At 36.0% G+C, this 19,384-nt stretch overlaps 9 protein-coding genes across 9 annotated transcripts; 4 read left to right on the forward strand and 5 right to left on the reverse strand.

Annotated features, from left to right (window-relative positions):
- Nucleotides 1-1,901: 1,901 nt before the first annotated feature.
- On the forward strand, nucleotides 1,902-4,040 carry PHYBLDRAFT_65771 (hypothetical protein; the record flags this gene model as incomplete). The annotated part of the gene is made up of 7 exons (XM_018441529.1): nucleotides 1,902-1,905; nucleotides 1,973-2,099; nucleotides 2,224-2,233; nucleotides 2,413-2,533; nucleotides 2,679-3,269; nucleotides 3,322-3,896; nucleotides 3,954-4,040. 7 exons carry the CDS (start codon nucleotides 1,902-1,904, stop codon nucleotides 4,038-4,040), a joined length of 1,515 nt encoding a protein of 504 aa, XP_018291213.1.
- A 1,539-nt stretch (nucleotides 4,041-5,579) lies between these two features.
- PHYBLDRAFT_65772 (hypothetical protein) lies at nucleotides 5,580-6,110 on the reverse strand (the record flags this gene model as incomplete). The annotated part of the gene is made up of 3 exons (XM_018441530.1): nucleotides 5,580-5,765; nucleotides 5,851-5,948; nucleotides 6,005-6,110. The coding sequence occupies 3 exons, from the start codon at nucleotides 6,108-6,110 to the stop codon at nucleotides 5,580-5,582; spliced, it is 390 nt and encodes a 129-aa protein (XP_018291214.1).
- Nucleotides 6,111-6,389: 279 nt separating this feature from the next.
- On the reverse strand, nucleotides 6,390-7,267 carry PHYBLDRAFT_100540 (hypothetical protein; the record flags this gene model as incomplete). Its single annotated transcript, XM_018427592.1, has 2 exons — nucleotides 6,390-6,485; nucleotides 6,578-7,267. Coding segments are annotated over 2 exons (786 nt in total), but the record flags the coding sequence as incomplete, so codon positions are not given.
- A 664-nt stretch (nucleotides 7,268-7,931) lies between these two features.
- On the reverse strand, nucleotides 7,932-8,979 carry PHYBLDRAFT_158874 (hypothetical protein; the record flags this gene model as incomplete). Its single annotated transcript, XM_018433872.1, has 4 exons — nucleotides 7,932-8,222; nucleotides 8,332-8,695; nucleotides 8,779-8,843; nucleotides 8,974-8,979. The coding sequence occupies 4 exons, from the start codon at nucleotides 8,977-8,979 to the stop codon at nucleotides 7,932-7,934; spliced, it is 726 nt and encodes a 241-aa protein (XP_018291216.1).
- Nucleotides 8,980-10,402: 1,423 nt separating this feature from the next.
- PHYBLDRAFT_65775 (hypothetical protein) lies at nucleotides 10,403-10,871 on the forward strand (the record flags this gene model as incomplete). The annotated part of the gene is made up of 2 exons (XM_018441531.1): nucleotides 10,403-10,459; nucleotides 10,536-10,871. 2 exons carry the CDS (start codon nucleotides 10,403-10,405, stop codon nucleotides 10,869-10,871), a joined length of 393 nt encoding a protein of 130 aa, XP_018291217.1.
- Nucleotides 10,872-10,929: 58 nt separating this feature from the next.
- PHYBLDRAFT_187015 (hypothetical protein) lies at nucleotides 10,930-12,249 on the reverse strand (the record flags this gene model as incomplete). Its single annotated transcript, XM_018439315.1, has 4 exons — nucleotides 10,930-11,610; nucleotides 11,795-11,891; nucleotides 12,018-12,054; nucleotides 12,213-12,249. 4 exons carry the CDS (start codon nucleotides 12,247-12,249, stop codon nucleotides 11,398-11,400), a joined length of 384 nt encoding a protein of 127 aa, XP_018291218.1. The 3' UTR covers nucleotides 10,930-11,397.
- A 130-nt stretch (nucleotides 12,250-12,379) lies between these two features.
- Nucleotides 12,380-14,664, forward strand: PHYBLDRAFT_78179 (hypothetical protein). The gene is made up of 4 exons (XM_018443340.1): nucleotides 12,380-12,453; nucleotides 12,572-12,882; nucleotides 12,968-13,072; nucleotides 13,146-14,664. Exons 1-4 carry the CDS (start codon nucleotides 12,407-12,409, stop codon nucleotides 14,537-14,539), a joined length of 1,857 nt encoding a protein of 618 aa, XP_018291219.1. The 5' UTR covers nucleotides 12,380-12,406; the 3' UTR covers nucleotides 14,540-14,664.
- A 719-nt stretch (nucleotides 14,665-15,383) lies between these two features.
- Nucleotides 15,384-16,450, reverse strand: PHYBLDRAFT_168530 (C2H2-type zinc finger transcription factor; the record flags this gene model as incomplete). Its single annotated transcript, XM_018435889.1, has 2 exons — nucleotides 15,384-16,159; nucleotides 16,219-16,450. The coding sequence occupies 2 exons, from the start codon at nucleotides 16,448-16,450 to the stop codon at nucleotides 15,384-15,386; spliced, it is 1,008 nt and encodes a 335-aa protein (XP_018291220.1).
- An 870-nt stretch (nucleotides 16,451-17,320) lies between these two features.
- PHYBLDRAFT_65779 (hypothetical protein) lies at nucleotides 17,321-19,274 on the forward strand (the record flags this gene model as incomplete). The annotated part of the gene is made up of 7 exons (XM_018441532.1): nucleotides 17,321-17,404; nucleotides 17,593-17,679; nucleotides 17,815-17,846; nucleotides 17,962-18,014; nucleotides 18,518-18,678; nucleotides 19,055-19,130; nucleotides 19,165-19,274. 7 exons carry the CDS (start codon nucleotides 17,321-17,323, stop codon nucleotides 19,272-19,274), a joined length of 603 nt encoding a protein of 200 aa, XP_018291221.1.
- Between the last annotated feature and the right edge of the window lie 110 nt (nucleotides 19,275-19,384).

The raw sequence follows: 19,384 nt of genomic DNA on the forward strand, positions 1-19,384 counted from the left end.
GATACGACGCGATAAATATTCAAGTCCATCATCTGAAGTAAGTTTTATTTTTGTACAGGCTCTTTGAAATGTACCGTCAAATGCTAATTGTTTTATTTCTTTGAATCTGATTTTTTCTGTATGATACGCTTAGGTTCTGTAATGTACAGCTGTCATTACTAGGGCGGAAGGTATGGCGAGTATTGTGTCATAGGACGGGGGCGTCACTTCCTCTAATGGCAGTCTAGGCTAGTATGTCTACGTCAAGGTCCCGTGGTATACTAGCAGCTCTTGTCTGTATTGCGCGTCAAGATCCCGTGCAATACAGTTGACCTTTCTATGGCACAATACACCAAATGGGCAAATGCCCTCGCATAAAGTAAGTTTTATCTTTATACAAGCTTTTTTAAATGCACAAAAGTCTAATCTTCATTTTCAGTTTTTTAGAATCTGATGTCAGTAAAAGTAACTCTTGAGAATAAACCCTTTGTTCCAATAACCACTTATCAAATGTCTTATTATTATTTTTTGAGTAATTAGAATATAGCAGCTTATATTTATTGTAAAGGGTTTAATCCCATCAAGTACATTATAAGAATAGTTATTTCATTATTATTAATAATAATAATAAGCGAGATGTAAAAGAGAAGAATATGTGACCAATCTAGTGTAGGAAACAAGGAAACATTTAAACAAAAATGAGTGTCAAATTGAAATATAGGAATAAATTGAAAAGAAACAATAAGTTCTATGAGTATTATTTGTTAAATAGAGTCAGTATTGCATTTCTTATATATATTAATATTAAAGCTTCTTGTAATCCGAATCCATGTTGTTTAATGGCTGGTTTACATTGTGTAAGAGCATCCAAGCGGTCTGTGTAAATTTAACAATATTTTAAATTTAGATAGGAAATTTAGAAGTTTTTATCCTCCAGCATTGCCTAACTAAAAGTTTTAACTGATTATTTCTTAAATAATAATTACCTGCTTTTTAAAATTTAACAATTCACAAAAACATCCAGGGCTTTTTTTAAATACACTGCTAATTTTACCCAGACCGTTGTGCATGTTCTAAATTCTAAATTTCCTATCTAAATTTAAAATATTGTTAAATTTATACAGACCGCTGTAGATGCTCTAAGTTGGCAAGACTATGTCTACAAATTGTAGTTGCTGCCATTTGGATATTAGTCATTAACTCGACTTTACATTTAATTGACAGGGAAGCCCAAGAAAAAAAAAGATACTGTAAATCCATACTAACATCCCGGCTTTTTTAAAGTATATTTATGGCTTGGGATTGAGCGATTAATCCTTGCCAAATGAGAAATGCTCTTCCAAAGAGATGTACTTGATCTTCTGAGTTATTCGTCGATTGATAAATACAAGGGCAAGCATTAGACAATGCTTGAAGATATTCGTCGATCCCTCCTTCTCCAAGAACAGTATCAATAACATAGATTTAGTTCAATGTTGCTTTGTTTTAATAAAGCGTGTTGCAAAATAAAGAAAGCAAGAAAGAATACAGAAAATACACGCACTATGATAACATTTCAGGGATCAAGTAAACCAGAAATAGCTTGAGTAACATACAACTCCAAAATTGTTTCGTGTAAGGCCAAGATTTTAAGCCATGCGTAACGTCAATATGTTATTCTGGGTGCGTGAAGAGCACCTCCAGAATCAAATTACGTTTTTTTTTTAACAAAGTGAAAGTAGTTAGCAAGCAATTTCTATAACAAGTATATGATGATCTATATATGTAATTCTCGACTTTCTTTCATTTCTGAATGAGTTTTCTCTGCATGCTGAAGAACGCCATAAATCAAATATTACTAAATCGAGATTTTGCCTATATAAAAGTGTGGTTCCTTTAACCTACAGAAGAAATTCAACTACTCTAATTTACATTTGATTCAAATGAGTAAGAACATTCGATCATAATTTTCCTTTAAGGATCGAGGCTTTATTTTTATTTACAATTCTTCTAGGTAAAGTACATGAAAATGTTGGATTGTTTAATGAATGCAATCATAAATGGACTATACCGGAATGGTCCAAGATACCTTTGAAAGCTATTTTAAACAGTCAGGGCTTTAATGTCGGAAATCATGAATGGTAATATATATATATATATTATATAAAGAACTTTTAAGTGAGATTTGGATATTATTCATATATGTTGATGTTAATACATATATTAAAGAAAGAAAAAACTGATGGCTACATATTCAAATTATAGGACTGTCCAGGTAAGATGAAACTAATAAAAAAAATTGAAAGCCAATGCCTAACAATATTAAAAAATAATCTTTACAAATAAGTTGGAGAAAGGAAGCTCAAGTTACCCTGAAGTAAGCTAATTTCAAATAAACCATAACATAGTATTTATATACGTATTTATATACGTATTTATACGTCGATTTAAAAGCACATTGGGATATTTGTCATGTCAATGGGAAAATATTCAACAAGTGACAAAGGAGACTCTACCGAGAAAATCAAAGTCTCTCTATCTATAATTAAGTCTGGAATGAAATCTATTGATAAAGGTAAAATTATATATATGAATGATAGTATATAATGCAAAATTCGTGTTCTAACATGTTTTTAGGATTTTCGCATGACTTTGAGTTTAGCAAGTATAAAGATTCCATATATCGAGTTCCATTTTGTTTAACCTTTGAAATAATGCAGAAGGAGGATCTTCATACGGACGTGAATATCAGAAAGTCACTACATTGCAAAATTTGCAAAAATATCTCACGAACGACCGGCTCACTCTTTCTATTGGTCTGGCTATTGAACAAAAAAACAAAAACTCACTGGATGGACCCCGCCCATATCCAAAACCCCAACCTCTCAAGTTCTATGATCAAGATTTCAAAGACTTTCAAGATGTTACTATACATGTATTTAAGGACGAAATTGATGAGTCGGAAGAAATTGAAAGCACTGAAGGATTAACATCAGATGAAAAGGCCACAATACATAGCCACAAGTTTATTCTGGCTGCAGAATCTCCGTGGTTTAGGGATATATTCCTTAGCGGCATGAAAGAATCTACCGAGAATGAAGTGAAGATTCGTGGAGTTGACCCAATCATATTTCAATTGATTTTTGACTTTAGTTATGGGAGGAATATATACATAAATGACAGTACCCATTGCATAAACATTCTCAAAGTTGCCGATCGCTTCCAGTCCAAACGTATCAAAGATTATGCCTTTTCATGTTTGCGAGCTCAGATCAACAAGTCCAACATATTTGATATCTGGGAAGCATCAGGTAAGCGAACGTCTAATAAGATTTCTGCTTTCTTTACTCATTCTTGCTTTAGATTTGTACGACTGTGACGAAACCCGGGCCTTATGCGAGGAAAATATGAAAAGTAGCTACCCGGATATCTTTATGTCCCCGGGGTGGCTTTCTGCTAATGATAAGTGTGCTATTAGCGCAATCAAGATAGATGGCTTACAAGGAATAATTGATGAGACAAGATTCTACAAAGCAGTACTAGCAAGAAGAGAGTTTGCTATCCAGGCAGTGATTAACCTACGTAAAGCCAAAGAAAAGGAATCTGAGGAGAAAATCGCTAAAGCGCCACATGTTACTCCCACTCCCAGTAATGTGAATATATACGAAGAAATCCAAAAAGAAGCCAAAGATATCAAAGAAGATGATAAAGACAATAGCTGTAATTCAGATACTCAGACAAAGACAGAGACAGAAAGGCTTGAAAGGCTAGAGAATATACGATGGGAAAAATATATTAAAGAGGAATTGGAAGCTATACAAAAGCATTTTGAAATTATGATTCGTAATATACGATTCCATCAAATGGAGACAGAATTTCTTGCCAATACAGTTAGAAAGGAACGCGCTGTTATGCAGATACCCGGGATCAAAGACATAGTAAGAACATTTAACCTGTTATTTGAGGCTTACTCTAAAATATACATTACACTATAGATATTTGAAGCGTACCGAGACAAAACCTTTCTTGGGAAAAAAGAGTTATCAAAGAAGTATAAAAGTCGATCAATTGAATCGAAATAATTTTATAAAATACTATAAACAAGGGGACCAATACCTGTACCTATCATAGTTTTATTATGTATCACGATTGAAACTATTCCTTAGATATATTTCCCCACTCTATTACCCTTGCTATTTGTTTTATGTAGATAATTAATCTAAGAAAGGATGTATTAGCTATAAAGATATCATAAAAGATATATTTTTATACTAAGAAAGGAACTCTTAATAATCACGATAAATAAGGTGTAGAACAAGGTGTATATATTGAATTATATGTATAAGGATGTACAGCTTCTATAATGGTTTACGTTTTGTGCTTGATCCAGCACTATTCTTTGTGTTATTTGCTTTATTGTTACAAAGACCCCAATCATATATAAGACTTAATTTATTTTCTCTAATAGAACTTTCCATGTGTAATTTTTTAGATAGCTTCTTACTTTTCTAATTATCATTCTTCTGTTTTATAGTTACTTTAACTAATTCCTGTGACTTCAGCTTATATCTACTGTAAAGCTCTTTCTTTTTCTCGATTATGGTATTTTGAGTATTTCTTCATACTCTTTTTTAGTTCATTAGTTGCTGCCTCTAAGCATTTTCTTGTAGAGTGTCCTGTTTGGCAAGTTTGAATCACGATTCTGACTCTCTAAGTACCTGATATATAGTTAACCTTTTATTTTTTGTATTTGTTATACAATTTGAGGTATTCGAGACTGTTTTAGTGTTAGTATCTCAATATTGGAAAAAAGTTGATATTATATTTAATTTACTAGGCGTATGCCGATGAGAATCAATTGGCAAAAAGTAAGAATATGGAAAGTGCTTTTTAACGAGATACAAAAATATTCCTTTATTACGCCTTACTACACTTCCTCTCATAATAATCTTTACTTCCAACTACTACTACTACTACTACTACTACTATTGCTACTTTCATTATACCTACATCAATATCCTAATATCGTCCCTTTTGTTCTCCGAAGGGTGGCGGCCACCAACCACCACCACCCCAACCGTCTCACTATCATCATCACAGGTAGTAACATTTAAGCCGTAGAAAAAGGCAAATGTAAAGCAAGTGGGTTCCTAATCTGGCTTCTCTCCTCTTGATACTTTCTCGACAATGTATTTTCTCTACTATAAGCCTGGTTACTATCATCGTAGTCCTAAAACTTACAGTAACGCATGACAATTAACCTATCGAATTCTCAAGAATTCTAGAAAAAATAATAGATAAACCTACTTAGATATAATCATAAGATCCAAAACAAGATTTGATACAGTCGAGTTCCCTCTCTCCCACATTTTTTTGTCTTATTAATCTTTGACTCAAAACCTTTTATCATAAGAAGTTTTCCCACCAGAGTTTTCATTTTCTGATAAAAAAGATATTATATAGTATTTTGCTTAAGTAGTTTTATGATGATGAAGCGGTGTGAGGGGAAAGTTGAAGAAGTAAAAGGTAGACAGATAGATGTAATAAAGGGTAGGAAGACCATATGGATGTGTATATATACATAAAATAAAAAGAAATAAAGAAAGAAAAAAGAATAACAGCTAGGTCTCTTCAGCAGGGTCCATCTCTTTTTCATCAAATAGTTGTTTGGCACGACGAATGTCTTCACTCATATAAATAAGCTCCTCAACACGTGCCAGCTTCTTTGCGTCCTTGCGTAAGATGTGTTTAAAGTCTTCTACGCGTACCTTGCCTCGGTTCTCCGCTACCTTGGAAGCTTTGAGACACTATATATGCATATATACATATAGTGTGTGTGTATGCAGTTTAATACCACACCTCTCTTTTGTACATCAATATACTGTTGTTTACCATTTCAGTAATGTAGTCAATCACAAGATCATCCATAACAGCAATTGAATCAGCCGCTGGATTCTGAACATCGCCAAAGCCATACATCAACAATTTGACTGCCAGACACAATGGATTGAGTGTCCATGACAGTCCATCTTTAAGGAAAACTTACGGTCTTTGGCAAACATGCCCTTTCTGACAGTCTTCCGTCTGCCAGGACCAGTGCCTGGTTCACGATGTTCTTTAACTAGATCTTTTTGTTCTCTGCTTTCGCTCATCGTAAAAAAAAGGGTGTTTCAGTTAACCAAGCAACCAAGATTAAATAACAGTGTATTAAAAAAGTATCAAACACTATATAAAGTAAAATAAAAAAAGACTGTCACGAAGATTGTGCTGCTATGTAAATGAAGTGGATTTGGATTTGGGTCTTGTATATATATATATATATATGTATGTATGTGTGTATGTATATATTTTAGTTCAATAAGCTTGCTATTAAGAATACTACTGCGACTATTTGTGGTCGTTGCTGTTTACTCTACTCAAGATAAAGACTAAACCAATGCCAACTCTAAGGTCCATGTTCTTCTTGCCCACAATCTCACAGACTGACCCTCAATTTCTACTGTGTTTCCATCCCACCAACATTTCCTCTAATAAAAAGGTTATCGTTATTATTATTATTATTTAAACAAGTAGGTATATATTAGCTGAGACTATAATAAAATATAGGTTGTTAACTTACTGCTGGTTTTCTCCAAAACAAGAGCAATTTCTGTGCAGTAGCCATGTGGTTGTCTGGACCGGTTGTATTTAACAAAACAAGGCCCATACTGATGATACAGGTACGGAGTGGTTCTAATTCACGATGTCCCCAACGATCGTCTCGCTTGAATCCCGCATCACAAAGCATATCAATAAGATGCTGCTCGGCAACATTGTTCTCACGAGAGATATTGCGCTGGAGTGCATCGAATATCTGGTCTTGTTCTTTGAGGTATGTACCACCAGATATTTTGAGAGTCGAGGATGAATAATTGTCGGGCGAAAGGCAATAGTACTCGAGTTCTTCTCGGAGTACAATGATCGGCTGTTTGGTCAGCAGTGGGTAGTACACAGGCGATGTTGCAGATGTTGCCGCAAGAAGCTTTTGCTGCTGTTCTGCGTCGCCAGTTTGGTTGGATTGGTAGACAGAGTGTGCGTGTTGATAGAAGCGAAGTACATAGTCGAGACAAGCAGGATTGAAGTCAACATAGTTTATCTGGTCGTCCATTCCAACTGAATCTCTTGATTGAGACTCAAAATCATCATCGCCATCATCTTGTCTACCCAGTACAAGTCCATTTGGAAACATGGCAATCAGTAGACTCTCAGGTAAATTGACTAGGACGTCTCTATCCAACTGTACACGAGTTCCCCGTAAGTCAAGTTTGAGAGTTTGTGGGATTGCGTTTGGTGCATTATCAAAAGCATCTTCTTCGGACGGACCAGCTTGTTGGTAGATTAAGTCATCCTGATCATAATGTGTTTCTGGCTCTGGGACTTGAACAATAGGATTTTCTGAAGTCATTGAACAAATAGGCAATTTTCTTTCCTTTTTTCTTTTTTTATTTTTTATTTTTTATTTTTAGTAAACTTCTTTAGTCTTAAAATATGATATGGTTATATTCTTTATATATTATAGATATATAGATATTTACTAAAGAGATAGATAGATAGATAGATATGTATCTATTAAAGGAATTCAAAGCAAGAGAAAAGGAAAAAGATTAAGAAGGGGTTAATTACTATTCTCATTATTCTCATTCTTATTCTTATTCCTTTTTAGCTTGGCTTGTGAGCGTGTAATATTTTGTTTTAGCTGTATCACTCTGATTGTCATCTTCAGGCGTTGTACAAGTGTGATCCATTCCTTATTGTTTTTTCATTTTTCAGTTTTGTCTTTAATGCTGACGATAAGATTACACCAAAATATATATAATATAATATATATATAATATAAAAAAAAATTAAAGAAAAAATTAAACTTTTTGTGTATTATTTCTGTTTCCATGGTTGAAGCGCAAATATAGAAGGGAATTTGTTTATTTTGGTTGGATTTAAGCAGAAGCGGACTTCTGGATGGAAGAGGTTCTGCGTCTGGCGATCTTGCGATCCTTGGTCTCCTTGACGCGCTTGGCCAACAATTGCTTGTACTCGGCCTCGGCTTCGCGGGAGGACTCTGCTCTTCTGCGCTTGATGGCGGTTCTGTGTCTCTTGCGCTGGAGAGTGAGAGGGGTAACAAGACGCTGGATCTTGGGAGCCTTGGTGTAGGTCTTCTTCTCGGCGTTCTTGGGCTGAACCTCACGACGAATGACATACTTACGGACATCATCCTCCTTGCTCAAGTTCTAATAAAGTATATATATATATATATATATGTATATGTAAATACTCTGAATCCTTTTTCCTTATTCTCATTATTTATATTTGTATTTATATCTAAAAAAAAATACTTACGAAGAACTTGCGGATCTTGGAGGCACGCTTGGGACCAAGACGCTTGGGGACGGTGACATCGGTAAGACCGGGAATGTCCTGCTCACCCTGCTTGACAACGACGAGCGAGAGAACGGCAAGGTCGGAGCCGACGATGCAGCCACGAACAGACTTTCTCTTGCGCTCACCGGTACGGCGAGGGCGGTAGCAAGAGTGACCCTTGCTCAAGAGGAGACGGACACGGTAAGGCAAGAGGACACCCTGCTTCATGGGGAAACCCTGCTTGTCGTTACCACCGGAAATGCGGAAGACGTAGCCCTTGAACTCGTCACCGAGAGCATCACCAGAAACTTCCTGGGACATGCGCTTGTCGTAGAAACCACGGCTATGAAAGTTAATCATTTATATTAGCCTGAATGTCGCATTTATTTTTATTCCATCTATCAATTCAATTCCACATCAACTCACAGGCGGCGCTCATCGTCGATTTCAATCAACTTTTGACAGCCAGTGGCTGGGTTGGCGATGTTCAACTATTATCAATGGTACATGCGTGAGTTTTTTTTTCCCTAATCCATCCATCCATCGATTCATCCGTTTGGTCCAAGGTATTCGATTGTCGTTTTTGTAGGTGATTCTATCATGTTTTTTATTTTTTTTTACCTTCATGTTGGCGCTGGAAAGAAGGAACCTCCTTATGCGCGGTGTCCATAGCTTCACAACACTTGCCGGGCTGGCTCCGCTCTTCCGGAGTCTCATTCATCGGACGAGTCACGTACACCAGCCAGTTTAACCCACATCCTATGGTTACTCCGTAGGACGATCCCTCTCAGGGACCTTTTCTTCTTTTCCTTCTTTGTTCTTCGTTTAAACCAATATTGAATTGTATATGTAACTTTACCATTAGAATAGCATGTTTTTGATTTTTGCTTTGAGCCTTCAAAGCAAATAATACATATTCTATAATTGTACAAATAACAAAGTTTATAATAATAAATGAATTGGCTGTAATTTACTTTTTACTTTTATTTTATCTTTTTGGTCACATTGAATTTGTAATTATCATGAGGTTGAATACTACTTGTGAAAAAGATGAGTTCAATGTAAATATATATATAATCAAAAAGTCATTGGTGCTTTATATTTTTATAATGCTCAGTCAGCGATTCTTGGTATTCTTTTGTTTTATTTAAAATAAAATTAAAATACAGTAAGATACACTGTAAAGCCTGACGAATTTACCCATTCTTGAATTATACAATATAATGAAAATAATAAAATATCGTAACACCATTTCTGCATTATAAATTGTGTGTAGTTCAAATTTCAGCTCTTTGAAAATAAGGAAACCCTGCATAAGGCAAAATTATGAATAATACCTGATTTGTTGAGAATATCAATAGTATTCTGGCCTGTTTTATCTCAATTAGAACAATAAGGCAGTGTCATGGCCCATATGGGATGTAACATATATATATATATATATATATACTATACTGCCTTTAAAGATAAACGCCTACCGTAAATAAAAAGCGTCTATTGTTCTATTTAACTTCTGCCTGCTACAAATAATAATAATAATAAAATATTAAAGATCTTCGGGCTGGATTTGGTGTTGAGTTCTAACCATAAAATACAAAGACATACGTCTCAAGATCACTAATTGATTTTTTTAATAACAATATCTTACTAGAAAACTTGTAACTATAAAATTTCAGTAAAGTTTTTAAATTTAAGAAAGATAATGGAATAGAATGATTCTTTTGGGCCAAAAGTGCTCCATTAAAACATTGTCTTGATGTGTAACAATTAATAAAAAAAATAGATGTCTTTGTGTGATATGGGGTATGTGCGCTATACTACAGTGTCCATCAAAAGGGCTAAATTCCAGCCACCTGCATTAATTATATATAAAAGGTACTAGAAATTAAAGGTTCTTGTTTATTCCATTTATTTTTGTCCAACTTTACAGCAAACGACCATTTACATCTTCATCCGATACAGTTAAGATATAGAGTAAAATAAAGTTAAGATTTCATTTCACTTCAATTCTGCGTTTTGTAGATAAATCTCACATCAGATTAAGCCATTAATGAAAACAGTAAAGTTACAAACAAACAATACACGGAATAAGTCCAAGGACATCACTGTGAGTTCACAGCATAAACCGTGTTCTATAGATATATTCTTTGTGCTTTATGTTTCAAAATATAATGTTTATTAAGCTTAAAAAACTACGCGGGGATTTGACAATAGAGCCTAAAAAATGGATTTCTAGGAGTGTATTTCTTTCTGGCTTACTTTCCATGTTTCAGTTACCTTTAAGCTTTAATTATATTTTATTCATATATTGTAAGACCAAGAGAAGAATGTCCCAGGGAGCGGGTCATCGTGTGAGACGAAGACCTTCAAGTTCAAGAAGAGCACAAATTTCAAATATCAAGAATAGTGAACAGTCAAAAAAAATCTTCAAGCAGCTCATTAAACTTCCAAGAATCTTGCAAATAATTCCAGCTAAAGTTGCCCTCTCTCGTTTTATTTACCAAGATATACTGATTTAAAGAATTGTATTTTCTTTCATCTGGTCATTCATCAAATTTATTGCTGAAACATTTATTTGAACCCATAATTGTTTGTCGTGTTTATTACAACTCATTGCATACAATTATATTTACTGTCTTCGTATTTTATCATCACAATTAGTTATTCACTATACCACCTGGATCCCTTGAGTTTAGCTGGCATTAACTGGAAACCTCTATTCAAATCATGCTCCTCTGGCGGTCTAATTTTTCTCCACGCTGATCGGCACCAAACTGGTATGTATATCCAATAGACTTTGCCCATAATTCCTTCCGAAATTTCCTGATATTTCCATAAGCCCTATCATTACACTTCCATTTTCAGCTTGTTAAGGTCGTCGGATTCTCCCTCTCCACTCGGTGTTGTACTACATCATCGCTCCAAAGCTAGTTCAAAGCATCTATATCTTCCAGTAAATTTATTATCAATGCTGGAATGCTTTGTGAAAGGTTATTTGGGATAATGTACACCAATATACTTTTCAGAATGGGATTCTTCTTATTCTCATTCTGTCCACTTTGTATACTCGTCTGACAGAAAAAAACCGAATCCCTTGAACGATTGTTTTTTTCGCAAGCTCTCCCAAATAGTCGGTTTAGGAACATTGCTAATTCCCGGAATTTTGCCTTTATGAAAAATCGCCCGATGCTTGCCAGATTCTATTTTGTAGAATCTTTCCATCTCCGTTAGGGTTATCGACTTATAAGTTATTACGGCCTAAAGCACTGGACATGGAATCAGGTTTTAAAAATAAAATCTCTTTCAATTCAGTGTAATGGCCAATAAGGACTTGAGCATTATGTCGTAAAATTGGTTGCAGGTGAAAAACGTTGTTGGTCCTCTATGCCTAGTGTTTTTTTCTCTACAATAATATCTTGATCCACGTGATAGTTGTAATTACGTTTCTCTTTTTAACTTGCATATCAAGTTTAAATAGCCGCACGACAAGTGCTACGGCTTTACCAATAAAGAATACCAAGAGTAAAACATAGGTTTGACTGTATGATTTGTTTATAATTGATTGTGTCAAATAAGAAGAAAATACCAAGGTATCAGAATAAGATTTCTGTGGCTATTACAACCATCTTTCAATTCTACTTTTTTTTGGAAGGTGTGTGTGTGACTTGTTACTTTCCAAACATGCAACATCCTTTAATAGGCCTTCATGTTTAAAAAATTAAAATTAAAATTAAATACTAAATTTAAGTCAACCACTTAAACCATAACACTTGTAGCCATACAAACCACTAGTATTATCTTCTTTCTTTCTTTATCATCACCTTCTTCTTCTTTTCGATTCAATAAAGATTGGAACTTACCCACGCGGTATACCAATCGATTCTTGAATGCCCGCATTTCTTTCCAAGTGGCTTTCTGGTGTGACGCATCTTAAAGGGAAAGCAGTCTCCCTCACATCGACAAATTTTTTTTTGGTATATTTTTTAGTGCAGAAAGGGGCAGGCCTTGCTTCCTTCCTTTTTCCTCTTCCCACAAAGTCTAGGTTCTATCAATCATGTCTGTCGAATACGAGGGTGCCATTGGTATTGATTTGGGTACTACGTAAGTTATCAGTTTTTTTTAACAAGTTATATTTTTTTGGGTGCTTGTCAAAAAAAATATACAACATTATTTTATTTTATTAAACATTTTATTAATATAATTCTTTAATTTTTAACAGCTACTCCTGCGTTGGTGTCTGGGAGTCCGAGCGTGTCGAGATTATCGCTAACGAGCAGGGTAACCGTACCACTCCCTCCTACGTTGCTTTCTCCGACAGCGAGCGTCTTGTTGGTGATGCCGCCAAGAACCAGGCTGCCATGAACCCCAAGAACACTGTCTTCGATGCCAAGCGTCTTATCGGTCGTCGTTTCGATGATGCTGATGTCAAGGCTGACATGAAGAACTGGCCTTTCACCGTCGTCGACCAGAACGAGAACCCCTTCATTCAGGTTCAGTTCGAGGGCGAGACCAAGACTTACTCTCCCCAGGGTAAGAAAAATAATAAAAATAAAAATTATACGAGCGCAAAAAACTTTTGTCTGGGAATGGAATGCTAATGTGACTATGATATTAGAAATCTCCTCCATGGTTTTGATCAAGATGAAGGAGATCGCTGAAGCCAAGCTCGGCAAGAAGGTCTCCAAGGCCGTCGTCACCGTCCCCGCTTACTTCAACGACAGTAAGTACAAAATAAATTTGCTTGGTGGAGATTTTGCTTTTTTTGCTTACAATTTTTCTTTAAATAAAATTAGGTCAGCGTCAGGCTACCAAGGATGCTGGTGTCATTGCCGGTCTCGAGGTCCTCCGTATCATCAACGAGCCCACCGCCGCTGCCATCGCCTACGGTCTCGATGCCAACGACAAGAAGGAGCGCAACGTTCTCATCTTCGATCTCGGAGGTGGAACCTTCGATGTTTCCCTCTTGACCATCTCTGGTGGTGTCTTCGCCGTCAAGGCCACCGCTGGTAACACCCATTTGGGTGGTGAGGATTTCGATAACACCCTCGTCAACCACTTCGTCCAGGAGATCAAGCGTAAGCACAAGAAGGACATCTCCGATGATGCCCGTGCCCTCCGCCGTCTCCGTTCCGCTTCCGAGCGCGCAAAGCGTACCTTGTCTTCCTTGACCCAGACCACCGTCGAGGTTGACTCTCTCTTCGAGGGTGTTGACTTCCAGTCCAACATCACCCGTGCCAAGTTCGAGGAGATCAACTCCGCCAGCTTCAACGGTACCGTCGAGCCCGTCGAGCGTGTCCTCAAGGATGCCAAGATTGACAAGAAGAACGTTGACGAAATTGTTCTCGTTGGTGGTTCTACCCGTATCCCCAAGATCCAGTCCCTCCTCCAGGACCTCTTCAACGGTAAGGAGCTCAACAAGTCCATCAACCCCGATGAGGCTGTTGCCTACGGTGCCGCCGTCCAGGCTGCCGTCCTCACCAACCAGGCTGGTAACGAGAAGACCCAGGACTTGTTGTTGTTGGATGTCGTCCCTCTTTCCCTCGGTGTTGAGATGCAGGGTGGTATCATGGCCGTTGTTGTCCCCCGTAACAGCCCCATCCCTTGCCAGAAGTCTAAGATCTTCACCACCGCCTCTGACAACCAGACCACCGTCACCTTCCCCGTTTACGAGGGTGAGCGTCTCTTGACCAAGGAGAACAACCTTTTGGGTGAGTTCTCTCTCACTGGCTTGATCCCCGCCCCCCGCGGTACCCCCGAGCTCCTCTGCACCTTCGATCTCGATGCCAACGGTATCTTGAAGGTTACTGCTCAGGACAAGACCACCGGTCGCAAGGCTGATGTCACCATCTCCAACTCCACCCGTTTGTCTGCTGCCGATATCGAGCGCATGGTCAACGATGCCGAGAAGAACGCCGAGACCGACAAGGCCCGTGAGGCTGTTGTCCAGGCCAAGCAGGATCTTGAGTCTTACGTCTACCAGGTTGAGAACCAGGTCTCCGACCCCAACGTCAACATGAAGATCCGTCGTGGTGACCGTGAGGCCATCGAGACTGCTCTCGCCGAGGCTATGGAGATGATGGATATCTCTGCTGAGGATGGTTCCGCTGATGAGTTCAAGGGTGCCCAGTCCAAGCTCAAGCGCGCTGCTACCCGTGCTTTCGCTCACGTCTACTCCCAGCGTCGTTAAGCTTTACCCACTTTAGAATTCTTTTCTCTCTCGTAAAAATGATTGGCCTGAAAGGGACCTATTCTTTTTGTATTCAAATAAAAAAATCACAACATGAATTAAATTTTCAAAACCTACAAATAACTATGTTCAATGCTTTAATTTTGTTTTTGGGTGTTTGTGTATACAAGGAATTAGTTCTTGCTGGTGTTAATGTATCGATGTATATGATATGTTATTTTCTATATTCTTTTGGACATCTTAATATATTTGTATCCTTTTTTTTGCAGTATCTTTCTATTGCACAAACTAGAGAATGCTAAATAGTTTATAGGTTTTAACCAATCTTTTCTATAACACCATTAAAGTATCAATATTATGGCTTTGTAATTGTAACAGTTATAGAGTTTGAATAAAGTGATCTTGTAGTTTTATTGATATTTAAAATACTGTTTTTTTATAATTTGTTGAATGAAAAGAGAGATTATTATTATTTTAATGAGGATGATGATGATAAGAAGAGATTCATGTTTTTAAGTAAGAAAATAAATAAATAAATAAAATGAAACGCATAAGGGTATCTATGTATGAGAGTTGCAAGCATGAAACAAAATAAATTAATTCAAAAAAAAAGGATGATCAAGACATAGAGTATAGTAGCATTCAACGTTAAGATATAAATATGTACATAGGACGAAAGAAAAATAGAAGTGGATGAGCATATAATAGAGAGATATTCTTTTTGAAGTTAAAAATGTGAACATAAAAAATAAAGCCAAACCTAGCAGATAATAACGTGTGTTAAATAGAAATGCATATAAAAGCACTCAACCATTTTTCCCTTTTTGTTTTGTTTTGATAAAGATCAATGTCCAAAGCTTTTGCAATGGCGATCCATGTTAAATTTTGTAGGAAATATTTTGTCACAGGTTGGGCAGGTATATATTTTTCTGTCCTTGGAATATTTTTGGACATGTCTTGTGTAATTGGAACTGTTCCTGGTTCGATATCCACACATTGTGCAGGTATACAGTCTCTCTGATCTTTGGAATAGAGAAATGTCCTGTAATTCGTTTGGTATATCAAATCCAGAAAAAAGCGGTGTTAACTGTGGTGTCAATAATGAATTCTCAATGGGCACGACCAAAGCAACTTCACGTACGATCTCCTGGCCGTTCGTAGGTAGTTCAGCATTAAGCATGGGAGGAGTTTGTACCAGGGTCGCAGCCAGAGAAAGATCGTTGGTGTGGTTAGAATTAAGGTACCTTGGGCCCTGTGTTTCACGGCAGCACTCACAATGAACTATTTGATCTGCGGCGACTTGTTGGGGACTGTGTTGGGTGCTTGCTCCTCCAGCTGGTATTATTCTCGAGGTTGGTTCTGATTGTGGGGGTGGGTGTGTCTTGTATGATTTTTGTTGATCCAACCCTGGAACAACCATTTCAAATGATCCAGGAACCACATGAAAATATTCAAGAAGAGGGTTCCCAGAAGGCGATTCGGTGTGCACTGCATAATTTCCAAAAAGGTGATATATACATTGCTTGCGTTGTTTCTGTAACTCCAAATCCAAGAATTCAAGCATATCTGATGGGTGGTAAAGGTCGATATTGGCTGGATTATCACTTAGAGCTTCCAGTGCTAAAAGACAACATAGGTAAGAATATGATTGAAATCTATCAGAAACAATATTTTCTTACCAAGTTCACAAATTCTATGACTGTTGCCGCACAGACAAGGAAGTACACTGTTGTAACAGGAAGTAGGGTGTGTGCCCTGAGTCGAATCTGAACGACAATTCGTGACTGCATTATGACAATTTTCATGATTTCCTTGAGCTGTGAAGTCGTCGGTTGTTGTAGTTCGAGGACCACATATGGTATATATATACAGTCTTAGAGAACTGAGAAAATAGTCAATATTTTGAAGCATCGCGTATGTAGAAATGTATACTCCAGTAGAAAGAAAAACATGTAAGTCTGATTTAGTATTTATATCCTTGAAAAGTTCCTAGATATTCCAATTGTTAATATTGTATTCAATAGCTGTCCTACAAAAAAAACATCAAATACGAGCAAGGCGTGGTACAGTTTTTGAGGAGTGTTTCACGAATAAACAATACAAGACGATGTATATATATTCCAAACAGAGTTTAGTCTAGACATAATGTAGACTCTATCATACAAGACCAGAGGCTGTGCCACTATGATGCCAGCTCGGTCCAGTATTCGCTACCATAAATATGACGGACAAGAGGAGTAATCTCCTAAAGACTCTTTCTGGGAACTAGCGTTAAGATTAGTTTGTCGTATTATTGAAGATTTCACACAGAGTGCAAATCTTGTTTATTTTCCTTTATAGAAATATAATAAAAATATAAGGTAATATAAATTATTGATTAAGATCGTGTTTCAATTTTTTTTTCAATTTTTAAAGTTGACAATCAAGCAACTACATTAGTGAATATGCATAATAAACCTAATCCATATTAAATCTTTGCTCGCATTTTTTTGTGTACTTCACATCATTTACATATTTACTATTTTCATATAATCACCTCTAGCTAAAAGCTAAAGTCTTATATACCAAAGACTAATAGTAATACATTCTCTATTCTTTCGACTTGAATACCATTAAAATATTCAATTCATCAAAATATTCAAAGGGTATTGACATTAACGATAGAATATTAATTCTTGCTTTATATATGTGTATATATTTATTTATTTACGTCTAATTATTTTCAGCAACTGCACAGTGAATTTCCTAATTATTAAGCATTCGTGCGTTTATAAAAAAAATATGCTTGAGGAGTATTGCCCAATTATGGATTATTGCCACCCATTGTTCAATCTAATTTTGGATCGCTTCTTTGTTTTGCGGGGGGTGAAGACTACAGCCATTATAGTTTCATTTTCTTTTATCTAAATTTTGTAGTGAAAATAACGCAGTTATTGATAGGGGGTTCAGATAGAACGTTGACCAGAATGACTTCTCCCCTACCAACTTGCCTTTTTTTTTTTAAAAAAAAAAATGTTTCAATTTAAATTTCTCTAATTCCCTTGCTATTATAGGCCAAAAAAATTACTGCGCCGGCTAGAGCATATGAAAGTCCTCAAACAAGCCAAGAAAAATCAGACAGTCATATTAGTATCTTACTTGTTATTACTTTATCTAACCTTCTATCCTTATTCATGTTCTTTAAACGCTTAAAATATTACAACACGGCTGCAATAACCTTTTTTCTTTATAGTATAATAAAATTTAAAATACTAATAATAATTGACTACGCATAGAAACAAGGCACTAGACCCGATAATTCAATAAGGTATATCCTGCTTATACTACTCATATATAAAAATGTTTGTTTCATTTGTCATTAACATTGTACACTGACGCAAAGTACAGCATCACAATAACTAAATTCAATATTAATTAAAAAGGAAATTTATTAGAGCCATCTCAATGGATAATTATCAGTCTATAGCAACAGCATGTTAATTGAATAATGAGAGATAAAAAATTGTATTGTTTATTGGAAATTAGAATAAATATTGTGATACACAGACATAATTAATGACCCAGATATAGGGAACTTAATCAGGAAAAGGCTCGAGTAATACTAAGCACAGTAACGCATATTTATTTATGCGCCTAGTTTACCAATGATGCTAACTTTCTGCTGGTAGTATAGTGCTTTTATTTCCAAGAAAAATTGTGCTTTTCACTCATCTTGAAGTCTTTTGTGGTAATATGGTTTTATGTGCTTAAATAACCGGATTATCTGACCGAAATATACACTCCAAGTCTCTCCTTTTATTTTACAAATCGTTATTACCACTATTAATACATATATTTTTGCAACAACGAAGTGCCATGGTATTGACTATATATTTACTTTAAAAATCCTAAAAAAAAAATAGAGAGAGAGTATAGTAATTATGAATATATTTCCTATTAAAATATTAATTATGATAATATCCTTTGTTTTTTTTGGAGGTTCTAAAAATGCCTTGGTGAAAGAGGAGCAAGGAAGATTAGGCATTCTTAGTAAGCTAGAAAATTCGAGCAAGATAAAGGTACCTTATATTGTTTATGTGTCTGATAGTCAAAGCACGTTTTCTGTTGCTGATATTCAAGTAATTAGTAGACCAGTGAAGGTTATTTTAAGCAATTTTATAAGAGGAAACCCCATTTTAAGATTATTATTATTTTTTGATTCTGTAACACGATCTATTTTTCTTTTTCCTTGGTTACTGCTGATCAATTCTTTGGAAATAAGAATCGGTTGTACTATCGAAATATTCGATTGTACAATTCTTAACTAGATAAGTGGTCTAATAAATGTCCAGGTGTAAACCTTGATTTGCTTCTTCTTTTATTGTTTGTTATATATAAGATGTTATCGCAACACACACAAACGAGCACACACACGCACGCACATCGCAGCACCCACAATACTCACAGAGCCGTATACACTTTTCCCAAACATATGTAGTGTAAAACAACTGTTGTAAATTATAGTTAATTATCTAGGATCTACTGCCGAAATATTTACAAAACAAAACATCGTCGAGTTTAATCACAAGAGAGGTTTTAACAGAGAATAACAGTAAGTTTAACCAGTGTACTAATGCCATGTAAAGGCCACCTATTTGTTGTTGTTTCTGTTGTTGTTATTAGTTCCGGACTTATTTCCAGGAAACAACTTGTACCTCGGTTTCCAGTGCTTCGCCTCAATAATCCGCAGTGCTGACATTTTTTATTAAATAAATGTCAAACCTTTTCTTCATCTTAGTTCCCATACTCCTCTTTCTTTTTCACACATTATTTACTTGTCATTCTTATTTTAGTAGAAAAGCATCA

The sequence above is a fragment of the Phycomyces blakesleeanus genome (assembly GCF_001638985.1).
Source record: "Phycomyces blakesleeanus NRRL 1555(-) unplaced genomic scaffold PHYBLscaffold_11, whole genome shotgun sequence".
NCBI classification, from domain to species: Eukaryota; Fungi; Mucoromycota; class Mucoromycetes; order Mucorales; family Phycomycetaceae; genus Phycomyces; species Phycomyces blakesleeanus.